We start from the raw sequence: 23,238 nt of genomic DNA, 5'->3' as shown, positions 1-23,238 counted from the left end.
CAAACCCCCTCCAGCTACCCGTCCCAGTGTTCCTAAGAAACTTTTCCTGGCCAGCCTTGACCTCTTTCCCTCACCTCCCCCACCCCTTCAGTCTCCTAGGGCCTGACTCTCCAGGTCCCAACCTAGCACCTCAGCCACAACATCGGCGGGACCAGTGGTGCCAGTAGTCAACGGATTATGGAGTGCACCAGGCAGCAGGGCATCCAGTGTGGCAAGGAGCCACAGCACAGACAGTCCCCCACCTGTCAAGCATCAAATGTTGGCCAGTGCCCGGCGGGAGAGGGGAAAGAAATCAGCCACCAAAGCCGCTCCCAGGGGTCCAGTTGGGAGTGTGTAGACAGCTGCGACACCTTCCAAGGTGGGGAAGGGGCACAGTAAAACTGGCAAGTCTGGGAAGATCAGCACGGCGGACAAGACCGCCAGCAGCCCCACTGCCCAGGGGAAGACCGCCAGCAGCAGCCCCGCTGCCCAGGAGACGACCGCCAGCAGCAGCCCCGCTGCCCAGGAGACGACCGCCAGCAGCCCCACTGCCCAGGAGGCGACCGCCAGCAGCCAGACTGCCAAAGACAGGACCGCCAGCAGCAGCCCCGCTGCCCAGGAGCCGACCGCCAGCAGCCCCGCTGCCAAAGAGGAGGCGACCGCCAGCAGCCGCGCAGCCATAGACAGGACCGCCAGCAGCAGCCCCGCAACCCAGGAGGCGACTGCCAGCAGCCCGCTGCCAAAGACAGGACTGCAGCGACTGCCAGCAGCCCCGCTGCCAAAGACAGGGCCACCAGAAGCAGCCCCCCTGCCCAGGAGGCGACCGCCAGCAGCCCCGCTGCCAAAGACAGGACCGCCAGCAGCAGCCCCGCTGCCACAGACAGGACCGCCAGCAGCAGCCCCGCTGCCCAGGAGGCAACCACCACCAGCCCGCTGCCAAAGACAGGACAGCCAGCAGCTGAACCGCTGCCCAGGACACCGCCAGCAGCTGAACCGCTGCCCAGGACACCGCCACCAGCTGAACGGTGCCCAGGACACCGCCGGCAGCAGCACCGCAGGCCAGGACAAGACCACCATCAGCTAAACCGCTGCCCAGGACACCGCAGCAAGCAGCACCGCAGGCCAGTGAGCGCCAATGATTCCGACGCTACTGAATCCGCCACGGGCAGGATGAAGCACTCTGGGCACAAGGCCCCCTCCAGAACCAGTAGAGAGATACATCCACAACCTCAGTCCTTGGCAGGATGAAGCACTCTGGGCACAAGTTCCCCTCCAGAACCAGTGAAGAGTTACATCCACTACCTCTGTCCTTGGCAGAATGAAGCACTCTGGGCACAAGGCCCCCTCCAGAAACCAGTGGAGAATGTTATCCACTTGAGAGACAGTGGCTTGGCACTCCCCAGGATTGAACAGTGGGCAAACCACCCACTGTAGAGACTTTAGAGACTGTGGCTTTGCACTCCCCAGGATTGAACAGTGGGCATGGAGCCCCCTCGTGGATTTGGCGTTGTGCACTCAAACGGCTGAGGTGCCCACCCCTTCCCTTCCCCCTGAGGTGCCTGTTTTATTTCTAACTGATGCCCCTGCAGTGTTCTCTCCGTCTTGTTCGGGTATTGAGTGTGAGACTCACCCATGCCTTTTGGGCCCAGTGATCCACGGACTATGATGGTGGAATCCCTTGGACTTGTGTTCTTGGTGTATATAATTGTATATAGTATAAATGTATATATTTGTAAAAAAAATTGATGTATGTAATTGAATATATCACAATTATTCGACTCATTTCCTTTTGTCCTTGCATTCTTCAAGGGTGGGGGGTGGGGGGTGTAACGGTTATGTATCAATATGTATTTGTGTCTGTGTTGTAATGGGTGAGGGTGGGGGTGGGGGTGTTGCGTGGGTGTGTCACTGTTTTTTCCCTCTCCCCTCCCCTGTGTCGTAGGTGCAGTACTCACCGTTGTCTTTTCCGCCGGCGTTCGTGCTCCTGGTAGAGGAGCAGGAAGAAAAAGGCTGGCAGAATCTGGAGCTCGGGCTCCATGGCGTCCTGATTCCTCGTGGGGTGTGTACAGGTGAGCGTTTTCCCTTCCAATTCGTCTTTCCGCCGTGTTTTTGTTCGCGGTGAATCCGCCCCGGAAAAGGTGGCGGATTGGTGGGTTGTAATAGTGTGGGCCGTACATTGTGTTCCGCCTGTCTGTTGGCGGTTACCGCCACGGTGTTTGTTTGTACCGCCGTGGCGGTCGGAGTGTTAAAGTGGCTATCTATGTTGACGGTTTCCACCACGGTCGTGATTCCATTTTTTTTACCGCTGGCCTGTTGGCGGTTTTACTGCCGCTTTAACACCGACCGCCAGGTTTGTAATGACCACCATAGTCTCTTCTATGTCATTTGAAACTGAAACCTGAACTAAACCCATATCTGAAGGGAGCTTTTCGAATTCCGACATGTACCCTTTTTCTAATATCTGAAACAAACCCAGGTTTCTGAAACATCACTTTGCCACTTCTGCAGAAAAAAGGAGAAGGGCCCTCCGACAGGCAAATTGGCAAAGTCAGGAGCACTTCCTAGCCTGTGGTGGGGGCAGCAGAGGTTTTGAGGACTGGCCTTTGCCAGAGAAGGGCTGATTAGGTCTATTTCTGTTTGCTTGGAAATTAAACCAAAATCATTTCTGACATCTAACGCTCATAAGTTTATGAGAAACATTAGGCTTAGATTGTGCTCTATGTAAGTGTGCATGCTTTTGATTTTTAAAAGCTCCTTTAAGTCAATCCACCAGCTCATCACCAAATAATTTATTGCCTACAAAAGGCATATGCAATAACCTAGATTTCTGACCACCATCTACCTTCCAATCTCTCAAGTATATCTGGCACCTAGCTGCTACATTGGAAGCAAAAGAGGAAGAAGAAACTTTACTGACATCACATAAAACTTCAGAGAGAAATGTAATCTGTAATTCCAAAAAAAAAATCGGAACACTCCCTCCCCTCTTGAATGGCAGCAGTTATAGTGTTGAAATCTTTAACTATTGACTGAGACACATAGACTGCACAGATTGCCACCCTCAAAGCAAAATGAAGTCCAGAAAAACTCTTCTTTCATGAAGATTCTACCTTCCTGTCCACAAAGTCAGATGCAGGAACTTCTTCAGAAGCATCAGAAGAGCGCCCCCCCAAATTGGCCAACATCTAATCAATCTTAATTGCAGAAAGATTCTCAACATCGTCCTTAGCCAAAGGATATAATTTGGTGACAAACTCAGGGAGGTTAGCTTTATATGGGTTTATCCACTCACATAACAAAAGATCCAGGACCTCTCTATTCATAGCTAATATTCTATTCAAAGCTAAACATGTAGAAGGATAAAACTGCAATTGATTAAATAACCGAGAGCTACACCATCTTCCATTGGAATATTAGGATTATCACCCAGGTACCTAAATAAAGAACAAAGTTCACATTTTTTTATTCATTTACTCTTATGAGTGAAATCATAAACCTGAACCTCATGGTCATTTTCAGTGGATGGCCACAAAGAAGTAGAAGAATGGGAGGACACATCAAAAGAAGAGTTAGAACAATATCACCCTTATCCTTAGAAGTGTGAAGTGCATCTGTCAAAGAGGCAATTAAATACTGCCTGTAGTCATAAAATAGGTCAAAACGCCCCCGGAAGAGGCACCGAAAATGAAGAATCTTGTCTTTTGCAAGTTTGATCATGAGCCTCATCATCTCTATCCCTAGAATAATGACAACCATAGACCAAAAGCCTGCTTTAAATAGGATTTGCAAGGACCTCAAATGTACCTGAGAAAAGTGCCTGCATTGTTTATTTTAACATGAAGGAACTTCACGATAATATCTTTAAATCGGTTTCAATACAACTAAAACCCACATGAGGACAGTATTCCATAATATTAAAAGTTAATGCTCTATGGTTGCAATTTTAAACACCGAAAACCTGAGCCTAAAACGCTTATGCAAATCGGCGCATGAAAGCAATAATCAGGGGCACCATGAAAGCCCAAAAACAGTGTTTCGGAAATCCGCACGCATTTACTGAGAGAGAGTCTATCCTGCCAGAAATAAGATTTCCCAGCCCCAATCACACATAACAAAGTAAGTGGAGGGGTTGGGCGGCGGGGCGGGGCTGGGGTAATTTAAAAAACGCTGCCTTGCTCTGATGTTGCTGAAGTCTAACGGGAAGTGGGCACTCTTTGTGGCCCTGTAATCACCCGAATTAATGTAAAAAGTAGAGTCGAGTTCACAGATGTACAGCCTTCAGAAATCCACAATAGTCCATAAATGGTTTGTTTTTTGATCGCTGCCTTTTTGTCTTAGGTCAAGTAGATTGATTGATTGATGTGCATGAAGTAATGTTTCCACCATATTCCTGATGTAGGTCTTATAGACAGGCTGGACCCGTTGGGGTACCAATACTCGTTCGACATTGTTCCATCTTTTGTTGATTCTTTTATCATGAAACAGTGATGTAGCTCGGAAAATCCTAATTTTTGTGAATGATGCAATGACGATGGCTAGGAATGACCTGTATGATCATATTGCTATGTTTGTTAAGATTTAAAGGGACTGGGGAACTACTTGTTGGGTGTTTCAGTAGCTGCGAATGTATATATTTTCTTTTACGGAGTGAGGTAAGAATGTTTCAGGTTACACAAGTGGCAGCAAAGCGCTACAGAAGTGCAAAATACTAGACAAGGAAAGACTATTACTAATTTGGTGTTATGCTGTCCTTGCACAAGTTAAAACATAGGTGATACTTTTTTCCTCAGGCATTTTAAAATGGCTCTTCATCCTTACCTATACAGGCTGGTGGTGTGGTCCATTGTCCATTCTTGCAATAGATTGTCCTAGATCCTTGCAGGAAATGGCGTTCAAAGCAGGAGTAGTCAACTGAGGATCCTGTGCTGTAGCTTGCCAGTTCTGATTGAATGACTCCATTCTGAATGGTTGGTGGTGATCCACAGCTTTCCTCAACACCTAGCAAGACACAGGATTGGCAAAAAGGGAATTTTTAAACTGTTGGACTAATTATTGTATCAGTATGTGTTTACAAAAACTGTTCTTAACTCAATGACAGCTTATTTTCACCCAGAAGTTAGAACACCCTATCCCACACAGTCTCTCCTTAATATCTTCCAAATACACCAGCATCTTCCTTGGGAATCATATTTTCTCTTTAGCTGGTCTTTACCGGCGCTGCGGACTGGTTAGAGTAAAAAAAATGTCTCAAACCAGGCAGCGCCGGCGTACGGGAAAATGGGAGATGTGCGTCAAAAAATGGTGCAAGTCAGGTTTGAGGCAAAAATCATGCCTCAAACCGGACTTGCGCCATTTTATGATGTACAACCCCCATTGAAATGACTCCTGTCTTAGCAAAGACAAGAGTCATGCCCCCTTGCCCAATGGCCATGCCCAGGGGACATGGGCATGGCCATTGGGCATAGTGGCATGTAGGGGGGCCCAAATTAGGGCCCCCATGCCATTTAAAAAAATAAATAAAAAAACTTACCTCAACTTAACTGTACTTACCTGGGATGGGTCCCCCCATCCATGGGTGTCCTCCAGGGGTGGGCAAGGGTGGCAGGGGGTGTCCCTGGGAGCAGGGAAGTGCACTTCTGGACTCTTTCCATGGTCAGAGTCCATGGAAGTAAGCCCACAGATCCATTAACGCCTGCCCTGACCCAGGCGTTAAAAAACGGTGCACATCAGGATGTGCGACGTTTTTTAAAGCCCACACTCACCTGTGCGTGAAAATGACGCAGGAGTATAAATAAGGCACACAGGCCTTAAAGTCATTTTTTGGGTGGGAACGCCTACCTTGCATGTCATTAACGCAAGGCAGTTTCCCGCATCCAGAAAATGACTCACACGGAGGAATTTTGACGTCCGCGAGCTCGGGTTTCAAAGTTTAAATATGGGGCAAGGTTTGCTCTGAATGTGCGTCAAAATTTGTGACTCACATTCGGCGCAAACAGAGTATAAATATGCCCCTAAATGCCATGTGCTTCTTCTCCATCCTTAGTAGTGTCTGTTCAGACACAGGACATCTCTTGGTGTTGTCACGGGCAGAGTAGACAGGATGAGGCAAGTATGTCCTCTCCAAAGTGCTTTCTCTTTCTACCTCGATCCTCACAATCTAACACTATTGGGTGGCTTATTTTATCTAGACACACAATGCCAGTGATACACAAGATCTGCCGCTTTTCAAGCTGAACTTTATCAGTACATGCATAGATACTGGTTCATGAACTGAGAAGGCTTTTACTCACAAATGAAAACTAGTGTCTGAAGGTGATGTTGATGTCTGGGTTACGTATACCACAAAACTAAATTGTTAAGCATATGAATGCTTAAAAATAATAAACACAAAATAGTGCAGCAAAAGTATGAATGACTAACATAGCAAGACCTGAGAGGAAACTAAGCAGGGACATTTAGACAAACACAGTTAGGCCTAAACTTACAAAGACCTATCAATCTACTTTATTTTCTATTTTTCAGTAACCAAGTAGGAATATGACATCATAAAAAGATGAAGAAAGAGAGAGGGAGACAGAGAAGGAGAGAGGGAAAGAGACAGAGAGCTGGGTAATTTCATTTATTTGATGCGGAAATTAAACAATAAATCTAATTATTTAATGACAATTAAGAAGCAACCTTTGGACTTTATATTAATAGTGATGAAATCGATTGCACTGCATTTTGTTCCATCAAAGAGGTCCTCTTGGGGGCAAAGTGTTTACATAAGTTCAGTAATTTGTCAGTCGAAAATCCCTCTCCTATTTTGCCTCTGAAAATATTGGGCCAGATGTATCAAGTTTTCCAATAACGATGACCAAATTGTGATTTTTTGCGAATCGTAATTAAGTAATCGCTATTGAAATGTATGAAACTCCAGGAGTTTCATATAGCGATCCGCAAGGGCTCACAAATGGGCCTACATCATTAATATTCATGAGGTAGGTCGCAATTTGCAACCCATTGCGAATGGCTACAATCACAGGGATGGTGGCCTGCTGGGCTCAGCAGACCACCATGTCTGTGATTGCTTTTCAATAAAGCAAATATTATTTTTTAAAACATCACGTTTTCCTTAAGGAAAATGGGATGCGTTTAAAAACGAAAAATAAAAAGTTTTCTTTTCATTTTTTAAGAGTAGGCAGTGGTCCGTGGGACCACTGCCTGCTCTTAAAAAATGTTTTCGCATGCATTCACAAAGGGGAATGCGAATGGGTTACCACCAATTTGAAATTGGTGGTAACTGCGATTGTTTTTCGACCGCATTCACGGTCACAAAACAATCATACATACCTCTGCGATTTGGTATTAAGAAGACACGCCCTTGACACGCCCCCTCCTAATGCCAAATCATTATGTAGTCGCAAATCCAATTTGCGATTCTGTAACAAGTTACTGAATCGCAAATTGGATTTGATACATACCAAAATGCAGTTTTTGCAATCGCAAAACTGTTTGGTATATCTGGCCCATTTTGCTTACTTGAGCTGATGGAGGTATTCTTCATCACATACCAAGTGGTTTGTTTTTCTATTTCAATAAATGGAGCTGCTCCTCTAAAATGTTTAGGTCATGCTTGATAGTGCAGCATGCCTAGAAGTTTTGTAATCAACAGACTAAGGCCCATTTTAATTGGCTTTTGGCGCAAGGCAGTGCAAGTCACCATGCTGCGCTGCCCTGGGTCGAAGGGAAAGGACAGGAATGCCAAGTATCTATACAATACAGCGCATGCCAGTCCTTCTCCCTGCGCTGGTGCCATTTTGGCAGCTGAGAACCAATGCAGGCACCCTTGCACCTCGTTGCTCCTCCCCTGGGGGGGTGTAAGGTTTTGGCGCATTCCCAGGAATACAATGTCTTGTAAATCTGGGGATGCATCAAAATCCAAGGATGTTGCATGGGAACACCCACTGCGATGCCCTTGGAACTCCTTCCTAACTCAGATTAAGGCAACGCAGCGATTAGTGCTGCCTTGCCTTACTCCATGTCTATGAGGCCATTCAAAGCCACGCAAAGTGGCTTTGCATGGCATCATAGATATGATTTCAAGGTCTGTGCTACAGTTGAATCACAAAAGTGACTCAAAGGTGGCACAAGGGGCTTGTAACTATGCCCCTAAAAGCTTTAAGTGGTACTACTGAGAGACTTATGGCTCCTCCCACACGCTGGAATGTTGACCACGGCTTTCGATTAAGCAGTAGTTATGTCCTGCAATGAAAAGAGTGCTTGTACTGCACCCCTGTTGGCTCATACAGGGTTCCTTTCACCAATTAAGGCTGCCACATGAAAACAAAATGCTCTGGCTGAAAACTCTCCTTTGTCATACTATTGAGTGAGAGGGTTGCCCCCTCTCCTAAGGTATTTGTGGCACAGAAACGCAACATTGTGATACAATGAGTGATATGCATTTCCAACATGGCTTGGTCCGGACACCCACAGGGCTTGGCCGCCTGCCTGGGACATTATGGAGCAGCCAAATATTCCTCTGAAGTGAGGAACATCGCACAGTTAGAGTCCACAGTACCAAGGAAGGAGAGCATCCCCTTCAGGGGGGTAAAATTAACCTACTAGGCCCCCAGCCTCCCCCATGTCTGAGCATGCAGCCCTTGCTGTAGCCAATGGAGCCCAAGAAGAGCAGTTTCCAGATTGCCAGTGCAGTCCCAGGGCAGACCTCAGCCAGTCTCAGCTGCAATAAAAGCATTGCCAAAAAGAAGGAGAACTACAATGATCATGATGTGTCATATATTGAGGAGTCCTTCTCCTCCAAGTTCCTGGTTTCCATGTTCTCCAGAGCCACTCATTGTTGTGTGCTATGGCACAGCTGATTGGAAGAGACCAACAGAGGTCAGCAGGAGACTGACACACAGTGAGTGGATGCTATCCTCCAACCAGCTACGCCTCAATTCACTGCTACCTTGCAGTCTCACCCACTGCTCTTTAATAGCATAGTGGGTACCTCACACCCTGAATTTTTGCAACCTCTTGATAACACAGCCCTCTTGGACTCATGGTCAGGATGAACATTATGAAAAACCTTCCCAGTTTGGTGCACACAGAGGCAGGCCAGACTGTTCTGACACACCGGGCAGTAGTACCATGGACACTACAAAAGTAGAGTCTCTATAGGGTAAAATGAACAGAGGTAGTACCTGACACACCTTGCCTTGCTGGCAGAGCAGTAGCACTTTGGTTCCTCTTTCCCTTGGCTGTGTTTGGATTTTTACATTGGACCAGAAGTTCATCTTGCAGCTGCCCTCCTCTCTCCTGCTCATAGATTTCTCCCCTCACATCTGGCCAAAACTCTTTGGAGAGCTAAAAGGGCTAGGCAACTAGAAAGGGTAGCCCTGGATGAGAGGTTAGAAGTGTGTGGGGGGGGGGTCAATGCCTGCTTCCTACAGAGAGATGGTTAGTGGAAAAATTCCTGAGGAGGATCAGAGAATAGAGCTGGTTATGCTGTGTGGCAAGAGTCCTGAAATAAGGCAGCAGGGGCTAGGAACAGAATCCAACAAGAACTCTGTGAGGAGGAAGCAACGGCTGGGAAGCAGATGCACAAGGTGTCCAGGGGCTACAGCACCAACTACCGGGAGACTCCTCACCACTGAAAGGTGCAAGACAGTGTGTCTCACCTTTTTGTAAATCTCAGTCTTGGTGTGGCAGAACACAGCTTTTCTAGACATGAGACTAGGCTATCTGGGTGTATATGAAGCCCTTGCCGGTATGGGTGCAAGCAAAATACTTTGTGTACCTCAGGGGTCTAGGAGATCTCCCTCCCTTCCTCATCATACATGCAGATTCAGGGTGTGTACAGCAGACCTCATCTCCATGCTTGCTACGGGTTCCTTTTTGGAATATGAAACTATAGCTTTTATGACTCATAGTCACTATTTTTCTTTTTGCTAAAAAATGTACTAATGCTTACTAAAATTATTCACATATAAAGGGTGAAATTATGTTAACATTTGATCATATTTAGTGATTCATGTGGTATAATTAACCATAGTTAAATGATGTTCATGTTTACGTAGCTGTAATTAATGTAGGCCTCAGTTTGACAACTCATGCTAAGGTTTAAATTGAATTGTGTGTTATCTCATTCTTTGTTTCAGGAGCCAACCTCTATACTGCTCTAGTGTGAATAATGAATTGTGCTAGCTGTTTTAGGTTACATGTTTTTTATTGATACTTTCACCAAAAGTCGATAATGTGTTGTTTGCATCTGTGCCCGGGACGGCTTGACCGTAATGTACCAGCCTGCACACAATATCCCCTGGAGGCTGTGCAGCTGGGCAGCTGTAAGCTTTCTTTGTGTGATGTTGGGAAGGAGGCCGACACTTAAATGCTGGATTGGGATTGGTCCCAACTTCTTGGGAACCGATGAGTGTTGTAGTTCACCCTAGAACAGGGGTCTCCAAACTCTTTAATGCCGCGCCCCCCAGGTGAAAAATAAAAACCATAGGTCCCACCCCTCAGAATTTTTCACAATTATTTTTTAAAGCTGCCAATGTTTAAATATGTCTAGACTTATTTAAACATTGCAGTTAAGTACTGTTACCTTTTTGAAAATGCAATAACATGTTTGTGCTCAAAACAAATCCCTGTTAGCTCTATAGTACATCTTTTGGTCAGAGCCTTGCGCCCCCCCCTGGGATCACTTGAGGCCCCCCTAGGGGGCCCCACCCCCCAGTTTGAAGACCCCTGCTCTAGAATGTGGATGTTTAATTGTGCACTTCTGAGTTAGATTCACATTGCCTTCCCACTTGCTTGAAAGCAGATGACCCTTCCTACTCTTTTGTCTACTTTGCCACTACTCAATGAGATTCTGCCTTTTAGAGGCTTTACTTGCTGACACCAGCTACTCTAAATTATCCAACCTCATTTGAATCCTCATCTTCAAACAGGGCATAATCCTCCAAGGGAAACTAACAATTCGATTTGCATACTCCAATCTTTGAATAACTTTTCTCTGAATTTGCTATTTTGACTTGTTTTGGATTATACCAAACTATGCAATCACAAGGGGATTATACATTTATTACTAATCTGAATGATTTGAGTTTGTAATTTTGGTGATCTGTTAATAACCATTTGTCATTTGCAAATTTACTCATTAATAATGGTATGCCTGCTTTTAACACCTGCTCTGCCTGGCACAGGCATAATGTGATGCAAGGATTCACAAAGTGGCGCAATGCAAGCCTTGCACCACTTTGTAAATATGGCGATTAGGGAAATTTCCACACTAACACCACATTTGCGTCGAAATAAATGCCGCAAAGGTGCAACAAGGTGGCGCTAGGGGCTTATAAATATGCCTCACAGTGTTTTTGCCTGTACCCGACAAGTCATTGTGTCAGATAAAAGTGAAAGTTATTTGAAATTAGTTTTTTGTTGTGTCACTTGAACTAAAGCTATTGCTTTACATTTGGAAACGGGCAATTTCTCACAGCAGCCACAAGATATTTCACAATTAAATGACTGTAATATTTTGATCATAAACAATAAAAGATACATTTGGCATGTAAATGATAGCTGTTTTTCCCAGCAAATGCTATGACGTCCCAATTTTAATTTGACCCAGCTCCATGTACTTTCTCAGTTCACTTTCTATGGGGTTTCAGAACTTCAAAATGCGGCTGAAGAGAGGTGATTGACTCTGAAAGAATAATACTCCAAAACTCGCTGAACTTACTCCACTTTATGTCAGAATGGTAGGGGATCACATACACAGTGCAAAGATGTTTCGTTTAAGGTTTGTTTCGTAAGGTTAGGCCATTCCCTAGGTCATTGACATGAGTTTTATGAGCATCGTGCTCAGTACCTCCCTGAAGACAGATTTATCAATGGAAGGATGATCATGGCCCCTTCTCACGGATTTCTGCATTATAACTGTGAGCACTGCATAGAAACCAACAATGGCAGACAGGGCTTCCATTTAAGTGCTGTTTATTGTGTCTGCAGGGTCAGCAGTGAGTATTGCAAGCTGAGGTTAGGCAGTATGTGTTTAGAGTACACGGTGAGGGGAGTGTCTAGGTGATTGCATGGTGTAGTGTTGGGGGCCCTAGGCCCTCATGCTACTGAAATGAGAGACGCAGACACAGTAGCAGGGTAGTAGGAACTGACCTCGGGCACGTGCACCCGGCCCCTTTTATTGGCAGGGTCACCTGACTGGTGACACCTGTGTTGGGTGGGTGTGGGGTGTGCATGGAAGACCAGCCCTCAGCCGAGTGGCTGGCAGAAACACTCTGGATGTTATGTCATGCTCTCGGGTGCTCTCTCCATCTTCACGGGCTTTGCCCGTGTCATCACATTCTCAGAATCAGCTCCCTGCGCACGTGACATGGTCTCTTTCTTTTCACTTCTGGGTGTCCTTTGTTAACGCCTGGCATGTCCCTTTCCTGTCCTGTGGTGATGCCCATCACTGCTGGGGCATGTGGCATTCTTTTGGCGGTGGTGGCGGACGGCCACCAGAGGCTGCGCAGGCCATGTGCGCTCTCTTTGTGCCTCACGTGGCACTTACGTCCATTCCTCATAGTTGCTGCTTGGCTGGGACAGCTGCAGTCCTCTCCTTCCCTGTGCAGCGTCATCCGCGTCGCTTCCATCTTCTGTGCCATTTCCGTGTTCTGCGCCGTTTCTGTCCACGAGCGCGCTGTTGGTCCGTTACAGTCACTCTCTGGGGTGTTGCTGTAGACTTTTCTTCAACAGAGCTTGTTTCCCTGTTAAAGCAGAAACAAGGGTGCAGTACCTACTTTGGCCACTAGGAGCAGCAGGTAAGTGCACTTTTACTTCATCTACAATTTTCTGTCTTCTTTTCTTCTTCTTTTTTTTTTTTAGGGTCGAGCCTGCGTCGCATGCGCTCGCGCATGCGTATCGCTAGCGAGGCGCTTTAGGTATTAGAAAAGGGCTCGGAGCCCCGTCGACGTCACGTCAGTGTCTTTCATTGGCAACTTGGCTAGCCTGTTAGAATCCGCTTCTTTTGATTAGTGGAAGGCACGCATACGTCATGCCTTTTCCGTGGTTAGCCTTCCTCGAGCACAGCGACTAAGTACGGAAAACATGCAAGGCTCGCTGTGGTTGTGGACTACTTTTTCTCTGTTTTCGGAGCGCGATCTCACTGGGCAGAAGTCGAGCGCTTCGTTAATCGCACTTTTGCCGGTTACGTTAATAAACACACTTTGTGTGAACTGTACAGCGCGATCGCGCTGTTTTTTTCTTTAAATGCAGGAAAAATCCGGTTGGGAGTTTACAACAGCTGTAACTCCGACAAATGCAAGACCCTAGTCCATTGCAAATGCTTGTTTGTAATGTGTTGTCCATTTTCCTGCACAGTCTCGCTCGAAGAGGCAGGCAGACAGCATGGAGTTCAGTGAGGTGGGCGTGGGGGCTCCGGGCACTTGTATCTTCCTCAGGTGCGTGTCAGCATCTCTCCCCTTCCTTGCACCCATTTTTGAAGTTTGTTGGAGGGCGGCCTTTGGCATTTTACAACTCTGGTGTGTGACTGCACCACCGTATTTCATTTAGTTTTGGTGCGTGTCTGCACCAATGCACCTTCTGTCGACGTGACCGCAGCAGCTTACTCCATGCTACCGGCCGTGCCATGGCCTTCTCGCCTTATTGCCATGCAGCTGGGCGGCGGTCCTGGTCATTTTTCTTTCTCTTTCTGGTGCATGGAAGCACCGTCGTGGATTCCTCGTTGTGGCCGCAGCAGCCGTTCTTTGCGCTGCTGGCCGTGTTGCCTGCATTTCTGGGGTGGGGGCAGCCCTGGGCATTTCTACTTTTGGATTTTTTTTGTGGTGCATGGCAGCACCATTTCCTTAAAGCGCAGCCACAGCAGCATGGCACATGCTGCGGACCGCATTACCTTCTTGGGGGCAGGGGCGGCTGGCCCTGGCCATGGTTTGGCGCCCATTTCTTCAGCACTTCTCGGTACGTGACAGCACCAGATGTCTTCCAGCAGCCCTCCTTCATGCTGCAGGGCCACGCTTTTGGCATTTGGTGTGGAATGGGGGGGCAGCCCTGGGCATTTCTTCGGCTTCGGTGCAGGTCAGCATAATTTTCAGTGTTTATGCGCAGCCTTCCTACACGCTGCGGGCGCGCTGACAAGGGTAGGTGGGGGAAAGGCAGCACTGCACGTTTTGTAGCGCTTTCTTTATTTTTGGCGACCGCAGCCGTTTTGGCTGTGCTGCAGGGCGCTCTGCTCCTCAACTTTCCCCGTCACCTATGCTGCTCGCACTCCAGATGGCAGCAGGTGTCTCCATTTTCACCTCCTTGCCATTTTTGCGGCTTGGCGCCCTTTCTGTGCAGACAACTGCAGCCGGTTCACGCGTGGGGCAGACTCACTCATCACCAATGTAGTGTGGAAGGCCCTAGGACCTCATGCTACTGAAATGAGAGGCGCAGACACAGTAGCAGGGTAGTACGAACTGGTGTCTGGCACGTGCGCCCGGCCCCTTTTATTGGCAGGGTCACCTGACTGGTGACGCCTGTGTTGGGTGGGTGTGGGGTGTGCATGGAAGACCAGCCCTCAGCCAAGTGGCTGGCAGAAACACTAGAACGTGTCCAGCAGGACACTACACATGGTGAGGAGCGATTCTGGGAGCATTTTTGGATAAGAGCAGGATGAAAGGAGTATCTGGGTGAGTATATTTTGAGGTAGGTGTATGAGTGAGTTGAAAGTGAGTGCAGTTTTCTAAGTAAGACAATCCAAGCAGAGTGTTTTATTCTCTGTAGACTGGGTGAGTGAAGTGGATGGTGTCTATTAAGTTGTATATCTCTTTGAGTGCAGGGGGAGGGGAATGTCTGCATTTAATTTAGGGTGAGACTTGTGCCTCTGTGATTGCACAGCGAACAGTTACTATATGAGTATAGGTTGGAACATGCTGGGTGATTGTCAGGTGAAAAATATGCCTTTGTGGGTGTCCAGTGAGGTATCTGCTAATGTTGGTGCATGGTGTGTGCCTTTTTGATCCTATAGTGAGAGATGAGCCTGTGTGACTGGAAGGTGATCTATGTGTCCGAGTGCAGGGTGAGTCTTGTGTAAAGTGAAGGAGGGAGAATTCTGTATAGTGTGAGGTGTACAGTGTTCCTTTGTCACTGAGGAAAAGTGACGAGCTTTATCAATGTAAGATGAGCAATATGTGTAGGAAAATGGGTGTAATATATGATGCAGTTGTGGCTTTATCATGCAGTACACTCACATTTACTGTCTTGGGTCCAGCCAGGTGCATTTACTTAACTTTAAGCTGAACCCTTTGTAGCGGAGGCTTTGAGTAGTAAGGCTTGGCAATGGAACAATGTGTAAAGCATTTAACAGCACCAAACAACAGAGTAAGAAAGTCACACAACAAAAAATTGACACAACAGCAAGTTACGTGGACACCTACTTTGCGTTAATGAGATGCAAGGTAGGCGTTCCCATCTAAAAAATTGACTCCGAGGCATGTGCGCCGTATTTACACTCCCGGGCAAAATTCACGCCCGGGAGTGGGCGGGACAAAAAAAATGACGTACAGCGCTTTTGCGCCGTTTTTTAGTGCCTGGAAAAGGCAGGCGTTAAGGGACCTGTGGGCTCTGAAGGAGCCCAGAGGTGCCCTCCCATGCCCCCAGGGACACCCCCTGTCACCCTTGCCCACCCCAGGAGGACACCCAAGGCTGGAGGGACCCATCCCAGGGACATTAAGGTAAGTTCGGGTAGGTTTTTTTTTTTTTTTTTTTTGTGGCATAGGGGGGCCTGATTTGTGCCCCCCTACATGCCACTATGCCCAATGACCATGCCCAGGGGACAGAAGTCCCCTGGGCATGGCCATTGGGCAAGGGGGCATGACTCCTGTCTTTGCTAAGACAGGAGTCATTTCTATGGGGGTTGGGAGTCGAAACAAATGGCGCAAATCGGGTTGAGGCGAAAAATTTGCCTCAGCCTGACTTGCCCCATTTTTTGGCGCCCAAGCTCCATATCCCCCTACGCCGGCGCTGCCTGGTGTACGTCGTTTTTTTCCACGCACACCAGGCAGCGCCGGCGGCTAACGCCGGCTAACGTCATTGATTAAATACGGCGCCCGCATGGCGCTTCAGAATGGTGTTAGCCGGCGCTAATTTTTTTGACGCAAAACTGCGTTAGCGCAGTTTTGCGTCAAAAAGTATAAATATGGCCCTAAGTGCGTACAAGCATTGACAAATCAAAGCCTTGAAAACTTTTGAGAAGTTTGTAAAAGTTTATAAAAGTCACTACAGCAACTCGGACCTGAGTTGAGCGACTTTTGAAGCTAGCTGTTTGAGCAAGACAAGTTGGGAAGCCAGCCGTTAACCCTGTATTTGCTAATGGGGCTACTAACTGTCCTCTGCAAAACCAACACTTTTTGGGTTTGGTGCAAAGCCGTATGAAAATCTTTCTGAACAATATAAAGCTCCATGCCATATGCCTGCCTTAGAGGGTACACACATATAGGTCTTGGGGACACTGTCATTAATGGCAATGGGAAAGCTGGGTGTGCTGTGCAAGCACTGTCTCTCCAGTCTGCAATGGCAGCTGGAAGTCGAATTCTCACTTTGTCACACACACACACACACACACACACAAACACAGTGGCAGAACCAGGGCTACAGCTCTTGTGTGGACAGCCTGATTTAGATGCCCTGGCAACCATATACTAGGGACTTATAAGTAAGTCAGAACATGCCAATTGGGGACACACAATTAAAAATAACAGTTCTAAAGGGACAGAACGCTGTCACTGAGTTCCGGACAGTAGGCCTCAGTGCACTCTCAAAGTCGAAAACCAGCCTATAATAGTTCAAATGGGGGCAAATGGGGGCGCATTTGCAAAAAGCCTGTTCCCTTATAATATGGTTTTGTGAATGTAGTGTAACTTCTGTACCTCTGTGAGTGCAGTTTGAATAATATGCGTGAATGGAGAGTTTTGGGTGTATATTGTGAATGCAGTGTCTGCATAAATTCATGGTTAAGTCAGCGTACCACTATGAGTAAGAGGTGAGCAGTTTGCTTGTATGAATGTAGAATGAGTGATGTGCCTATGTGAGTGCAGCATATGAAAATTCCAGACCTGTTGGGGCTGCAAATATTTCCTAATCTGGAAGTCAAAACAGATTGGCAGACATCTTTGTTAAGGGAAGTAGAGGACACATGCATCTGCCTGTTCTTATTTCATATCATAACAAAGCACCCTAATACTGTGAAGCTTCACAGACACTACAGCTATTCGCCATTTGATTGCCAAGATTTTCAAACTCAAATCTAATTTTTCTTGAAGTTATTTTGATTTGAAGCTTATCATAATGCTAGCAAGGGCTCAAAGTTAACTACACTCATTGTATGGAAAGGACGCAACCTGCCAGAAACATACATTTTTCAAAAGTGACTAGATTTTGGAAAGGTTATTTTTTCTGCATAGTCACATCTGGTTATAGAATCGACCTTTTCACCTCTCAAAAAGGAAAATCACAGGTATTGTTCCACCACACATCATTACTGTATACAGACGTTTAAACGTATTATCCACTGCTGCGCTCTAACCACAAGGCACCTTTTTGAATGTAATTTAACATTGACAAAAACTTTTACAGAAGTTCCCTGCTGAACCGCTGGATTCATGTTGTTCCAAAACTAAATCCTATGAGAATACAGATGTCACAGTCTATTATGTTCTCTATCATGTATGTCTCCCATATGTTCACAAATAGGTTCTCTTTTGTCTCCTTTCTTCATACAGAAATATGTGGCAAACATCGGAGGAGTTTATTCAAGTTAATTTAATAGAGTAGTGCTGTGCAAACCAATTTCAAAAGCCCAGCCTCTGATGATTGTAGCACTAAAGTGTTGTAGCATGTGCATAACTGTGGAAGGTCTTCAGAAGCCAGCAGCACTAATGAAGTGTTTTATCACAATGCCTAGTCACAGAATCCATTCACAACTAACATCCACGAGTCCAGCAGACATAGCTTGCACGTTTTGACTAACTCCGAATTGTCCTTTGAAGTGCCCAGTGTCTGGCAGCAACTACACATCTGCAGTGGCTACCAGAGGGGCAATTTGGGCTCTTCCAGCTTTAATGTCCCTAGTGCCATTCTGGGGGGTCAGCTAACTGACCCTTGGAATATCTGCTTCTGTCTGGGGCCCGGAATCAACATTTCCCTAAGTGCAGCAAGTTCTGTTTCTCCAACATTGCAGCCTCTCTTTGTGCACTTCCAACTGGACATAGTTCTGGCAATGTGTGGCATTTTGCTATCCCACAGTTCAACATTCATGCTGCAAGCAACATGGCTGAACTCTTCATCCAGCATGAAAACTTTAGTAGTCCACTCCTAGTGGTGTGTTTACCATGGGGCTGCACGCCCCTGGAAAACCAGTGTAGTATTGCACAGGAAAGACATATAAGGACTCTGAAAATAGACCAATAGCGTCTCCCTCAGATGCCATCCTATCCGATTTAGCCAAGGTTACTAGACCAGACACCCCTGAACATACTCTACCGCGTAATACCGTGCCTACACAGGACTAAATACTGCATGAAGTACGAGATTCAACACTCTCTTTGAAACACACTTTAATCCGGGCACTGATACTACCCCCTACGTCAAGCACTACCATAGACCGCTCTACACACACAGGCATATTCCTACTACAATAGCCATAAAATGGTGACTCCCTCAATGTTGGACCTGGCCCTTGTGGCAGGTTTGTCCCCTGACTTTTTGCCTCCTTCCTCTTATTTTTTCTGACCTCTCGCTGTTGGCTCTAGGACTCTGAGCACTTCATCACTGCTGATCAGTGCTAAAGTGCAGGTGCTCTCCCTTCTAAAGTTGGTATGATTGGCTTATACCGAAATTGGCATATTTAATTTACCTCTAAGTCACTTGTACAGTGGTATCTCTATACCCAGGGTCTGTAAATTAAATGCAACATTCATGCTGCAAGCAACATGGCTGAACTCTTCCTCCAGCATGAGAACTTTGGTAGCCCACTCACAGAGGTGTGGCTACCATGGAACTGCACGCCCCTGGAAAAAAACAGTTTGTGAACTTGTTTGCCTGTTTCTGCCCCGGCTCTACTCTGTTTACAAGAAACAAAAGACATCCTGCCTGGGAGTGTTGTCACAGCGACCCTTTAAAAGTGGCTTCACCTTCAAAGCTTGGCATCTGTCGGACGGTGGTCACACATTCCAGTGGGGCAACAGCCTTTGTTCCTGGCCTGAGAGTTATTCACTTTTTTCCCCAGGTGGGTGGAATCTTGTCTCGATCACAGTGCCTCTGCAAGGCCACTGGACTAGCTGGATGACAGAGTGGTAACTTATCAAAAGTTGCTAACATTAAAAGTGACATCAGTGTTGACTACAACATTGAGTCACATTTAATGTCCCCTTTAATTTGATACCTTGCTCTACCCAGTTAGGTAGTCCTATTCAGGTCTTCAACGGGTTGGGGTGTCAACCATTAACCCTGTATTTGACAAAGGAGCTGCTAACTGTCCTCAGCAAAAGCAACACTTTATCGGTTATGCAGTAAAAGACGTATAAATAATATATGCCTTCCTTAACAATATACAGCTCTTTGCCATAGGGCTCTATAGACCTGCCTTAGGGGAGACATATATAGTTAAGGGACTTGGGGACTTTGTCATTAATGGAGGTATCAAAGTCGATTGTGCTGTGCAAGCACTGTCTCTCTAGTCTGCATTTGCAGCTGAAAATCTTGTTTTCACTTTGTCACTCAGAGAGTGGCACAACCAGGGCTACAGCTCTTGTATGGACAGTCTGCCTTTGTGAGAAAACAGGGCTGATTGCAGAGGCCCCCTAACTTTTTGCCCCCATTTTCCACTTTTTGCTGGTGTTTTCCTGACTCTGATGGTGCCCTGGGTACTGCTAACCAGTCCCAGGGTCTGTGCTCTGTGTAAAATGGATGTGCAAATTAGGCTAATTATAATTGGCTAAGTTAACCTACCTATAAGTCCCTAGTATATGGTAGGGCATGTAGGTTTAGGGACCACAGCATAGGTAGTGCACCCATAGGTGCACTGCTGAGGTACCCAGAGTCATTTTAAAGGCAGGCCTGCCTTGCTGGCTGCTTTTAAATTAAAGTTATATGCAAATTCGACTTTGGAATTAAAAGTAGTTCCAAAGTCTTAAAATACCTTATTCTTACATACAAGTCACCCCTAAGGTGTGCCCTATGTGCCCCTAGGGCTGGGTGCCATGTAACTATAAGCAGGGACTTTATACAAATAGTTTTATAAGCCCTGGTGAGGTAAAAACAGCCAAATTCGTTTTTCCCTCATTGTAGTAAATGGCCTTCATAGGCTAGAATGGGGAGACTTTATTTAAATTTTTAAAGTCTCCTTAAATGATGCATACCAAGAATTTGGTATCAAATTAGTTGTTGTAATAAATCCCACAACTTCCAGTTGTTGGATTTAATATAACTTGTTCAGGTAAAGAGTTTTAAACTTTACCTGAAAAGTTGCCAATTTCAGCCCTGCATTGTTTTTGCTGCTGTGCTCTGATTGGCCAGCCTTTAGCAGCCTGGCCAGGTTACCTTGATGAGGCGTGAAGTGGCCTGGCTTCACACAAAGGAATGTGCCTGTGGGAGGGAATCTCCCCTCAGCAGATGGTGAGGCAGGAAGGGGGAGGGCTGCCAAACTGGTCTTCAAAGGCAGAGAAGGACATTTGGAGCAACCAGCAACACCCCCACATCCTGCAACCCCAGACAACTAGATGCCCCCTTGATTAGATTAGGAGAGGGCAGTAGAGGGGTGCGTTTATGATTTTTAGCCACACCAGTGGGTGGGCTCAGCCAGATGTAACTTCCAAAAATCAGATTCAGCCATGATGGATTTTTAGAGAATGTTGCCTCCTTGGATTGATTTTTGCCACACTTCCCAGGAAGTGGTCATCACAGGGGGAAGGACCCTGCACCTGATTGGAGAACTAGGACCCCCCTGCTTTTCACCCAGGAGCAAGGATAAAACTGGCAGACCTGCACCCACACCTCAGTTCCCTACCACATCCAACAAGGAAGAACAACAGAAGAAGGACTGCCCTGCTGGACCCCTGGCCTGCACCTGGAACCTGCACTCAGAAGGACTGCACCAGCTGCACACTTGGGCTTCACCACAAGAAGGACTTTGCCTGGCTTCAACTGGTTCAAGGAGGGACTCCCTGTTTGCTACAGGTGAAAAATTGCTAACCAGAGTCCCCTGCACCAACTCCTGAAGAAAGCGACCAGCTGACCACTGTCCAGTGGCCAAAAAGGAGTTTGCGCCAGGTGCATTCTGGGAGTTGTAGTCCGCACCCCCTCTAAGGACCATCTCAGAACTTCTGGACCCTTGGGGTGAGCTGTGGACCTCAAAAGAACCTTAAAAGGACATCTGGGAGAAGCCCCAGAAGTTTGGAGAAGTTTGGAAAACTTTTGAAAAAAAGCTCCATAGAGGGACCGACCCGCCGCGGCAGCTCTAGCCGGCTTGCCTCAACCGCGACCTGGCCTGATTTCCTGGTTCGTCCCAGTAAAGAAAATCTCCAAAAAAGAGACTAAGTCCGAAGGTAAAAAGTTGACCGGGACCTCCCAGCCGAGGAGGGCTCCATGGAAGGTCGGATCAAGATCCAGGTTTACCCCGGTCGAAGGATTTTCACCTTGAAAAAACGACTAAGTCCGAAGGTAAAAATCTCCACCGAGGATTCCAGCATCGCGTATCCGGAGAAGGGCTCCAGGAGGTCGGATTGGACTGGCAGGTTCGTCCCGCTGAAGAAAATCTTCGAAAAAAAGACTAAGGGGGTCATTCTGACCCTGGCGGTCCATGACTGCCAGGGCCGGGGACCGTGGAAGCACCGCCAACAGGCTGGCGGTGCTTCCTGGCCAATTCTGACCGCGGCGGTAAAGCCGCGGTCAGAAAAGGGGAACCGGCGGTTTCCCGCCGGTTTTCCCCTGGCCAAAGGAATCCTCCATGGCGGCGCTGCAAGCAGAGCCGCCATGGGGATTCCGACCCCCTTCCCGCCAGCCTGTTCCTGGCGGTTTACACCGCCAGGAAGAGGCTGGCGGGAACGGGTGTCGTGGGGCCCCTGGGGGCCCCTGCACTGCCCATGCCACTGGAATGGGCAGTGCAGGGGCCCCCTAACAGGCCCCCATAAAGACTGCACCCGTCGCACCCCTGCAAATCCGCCGGCTCCATTCGGAGCCGGCTTCATCTTTGCTGGGGCTTTCCCGCTGAGCCGGCGGGCGGTCTTTTGCAGATCGCCCGCCGGCCCAGCGGAAAGTCAGAATGTCCCCCGCGGTCATCTGACCGCGGGGTGGTGTTTGGGCGGTTTCCCCGGTCGAGGTGCAACCAGATGACCCGATTGGCGCTTTTTGTTTCTAGGCGCAAAAAAAATACAATTCTTTAACAATTCATATCTCCGGTTCCCCTTATCCGATTTTATTTGTTTTGGTGTCATTTTAAAGATAAAAATATAATCTATTTTTATAAATTGCTTTTGGATTTTTAAACTGTGTCCTGTGTTTTATTTAATGACTGTTTTGTGATATTTGAATGCTTTACACTCTGTCTCCTAATTTAAGCCTTGACGCTCGTTGCCAAGCTACCAAGGGTTCAGCTGGGGTTAATTTACTGAGACCTAACTGGACCTTAGTGGAGGTTAGTGGCCTATTGCTAAGTGTAGGTATCTACCTGCCCTTACCAATAGCCCATTTTCCAACAGCCTTACATTACCTGGGTACCGTATACTAGGGACTTACAAGTAAGACAGAACATGCCAACTGGGGACACCCAATTAAAAGTAACAGTTCCAAAGGGACCTTGGGGGGAACTTGCAAAAGGCCTATTTCTATACAATATGGCTTTGTGAATACAGGGTAACTGCTGTGCCTTTGTAAGTGCAGTTTGAAAAATATGCATGAATGGAGGGTTTTGGGTGTACGTTGTGACTGCAGTGTCTGTATAAATCCAGGGGCAAGTCAGAGTACTGCTGTGAGTATGATGTGAGCAGTTTGCCTGTATGAGTGTAGATTGAGTGATCACATCTTATAACGAGGCGTTGGAAATCACATAAACCACCGGCACTCAAAGCATGGCATACATCTTTAATCCCATGGGCCCGGGCAGAGAGTTTAGCATTGCACAGAAAAGACATATTAGGGCTCCAAAAATACCCAATAGCGTCTCCCTTGGATGCCATCCTATCCGATTTAGCCAAGATTACTAGGCAAGACACCCCTGAGCATACT

General features: G+C 47.1%; 1 protein-coding gene across 1 annotated transcript in view; it reads right to left on the bottom strand.

The window, feature by feature from the left end:
* The window catches only part of F13B (coagulation factor XIII B chain), a 251,497-nt gene that overhangs the window by 27,436 nt on the left and 200,823 nt on the right, over positions 1-23,238 (bottom strand). The window contains exon 10 of the mRNA XM_069232109.1: positions 4,798-4,977. Coding sequence (XP_069088210.1) covers positions 4,798-4,977 — 180 coding nt within the window. The remainder of the gene's footprint in view (positions 1-4,797; positions 4,978-23,238) is intronic.

This window comes from Pleurodeles waltl, chromosome 4_2 (assembly GCF_031143425.1).
Source record: "Pleurodeles waltl isolate 20211129_DDA chromosome 4_2, aPleWal1.hap1.20221129, whole genome shotgun sequence".
NCBI lineage: Eukaryota > Metazoa > Chordata > Amphibia > Caudata > Salamandridae > Pleurodeles > Pleurodeles waltl.
This window is presented reverse-complemented; position numbering and strand designations above follow the sequence as displayed.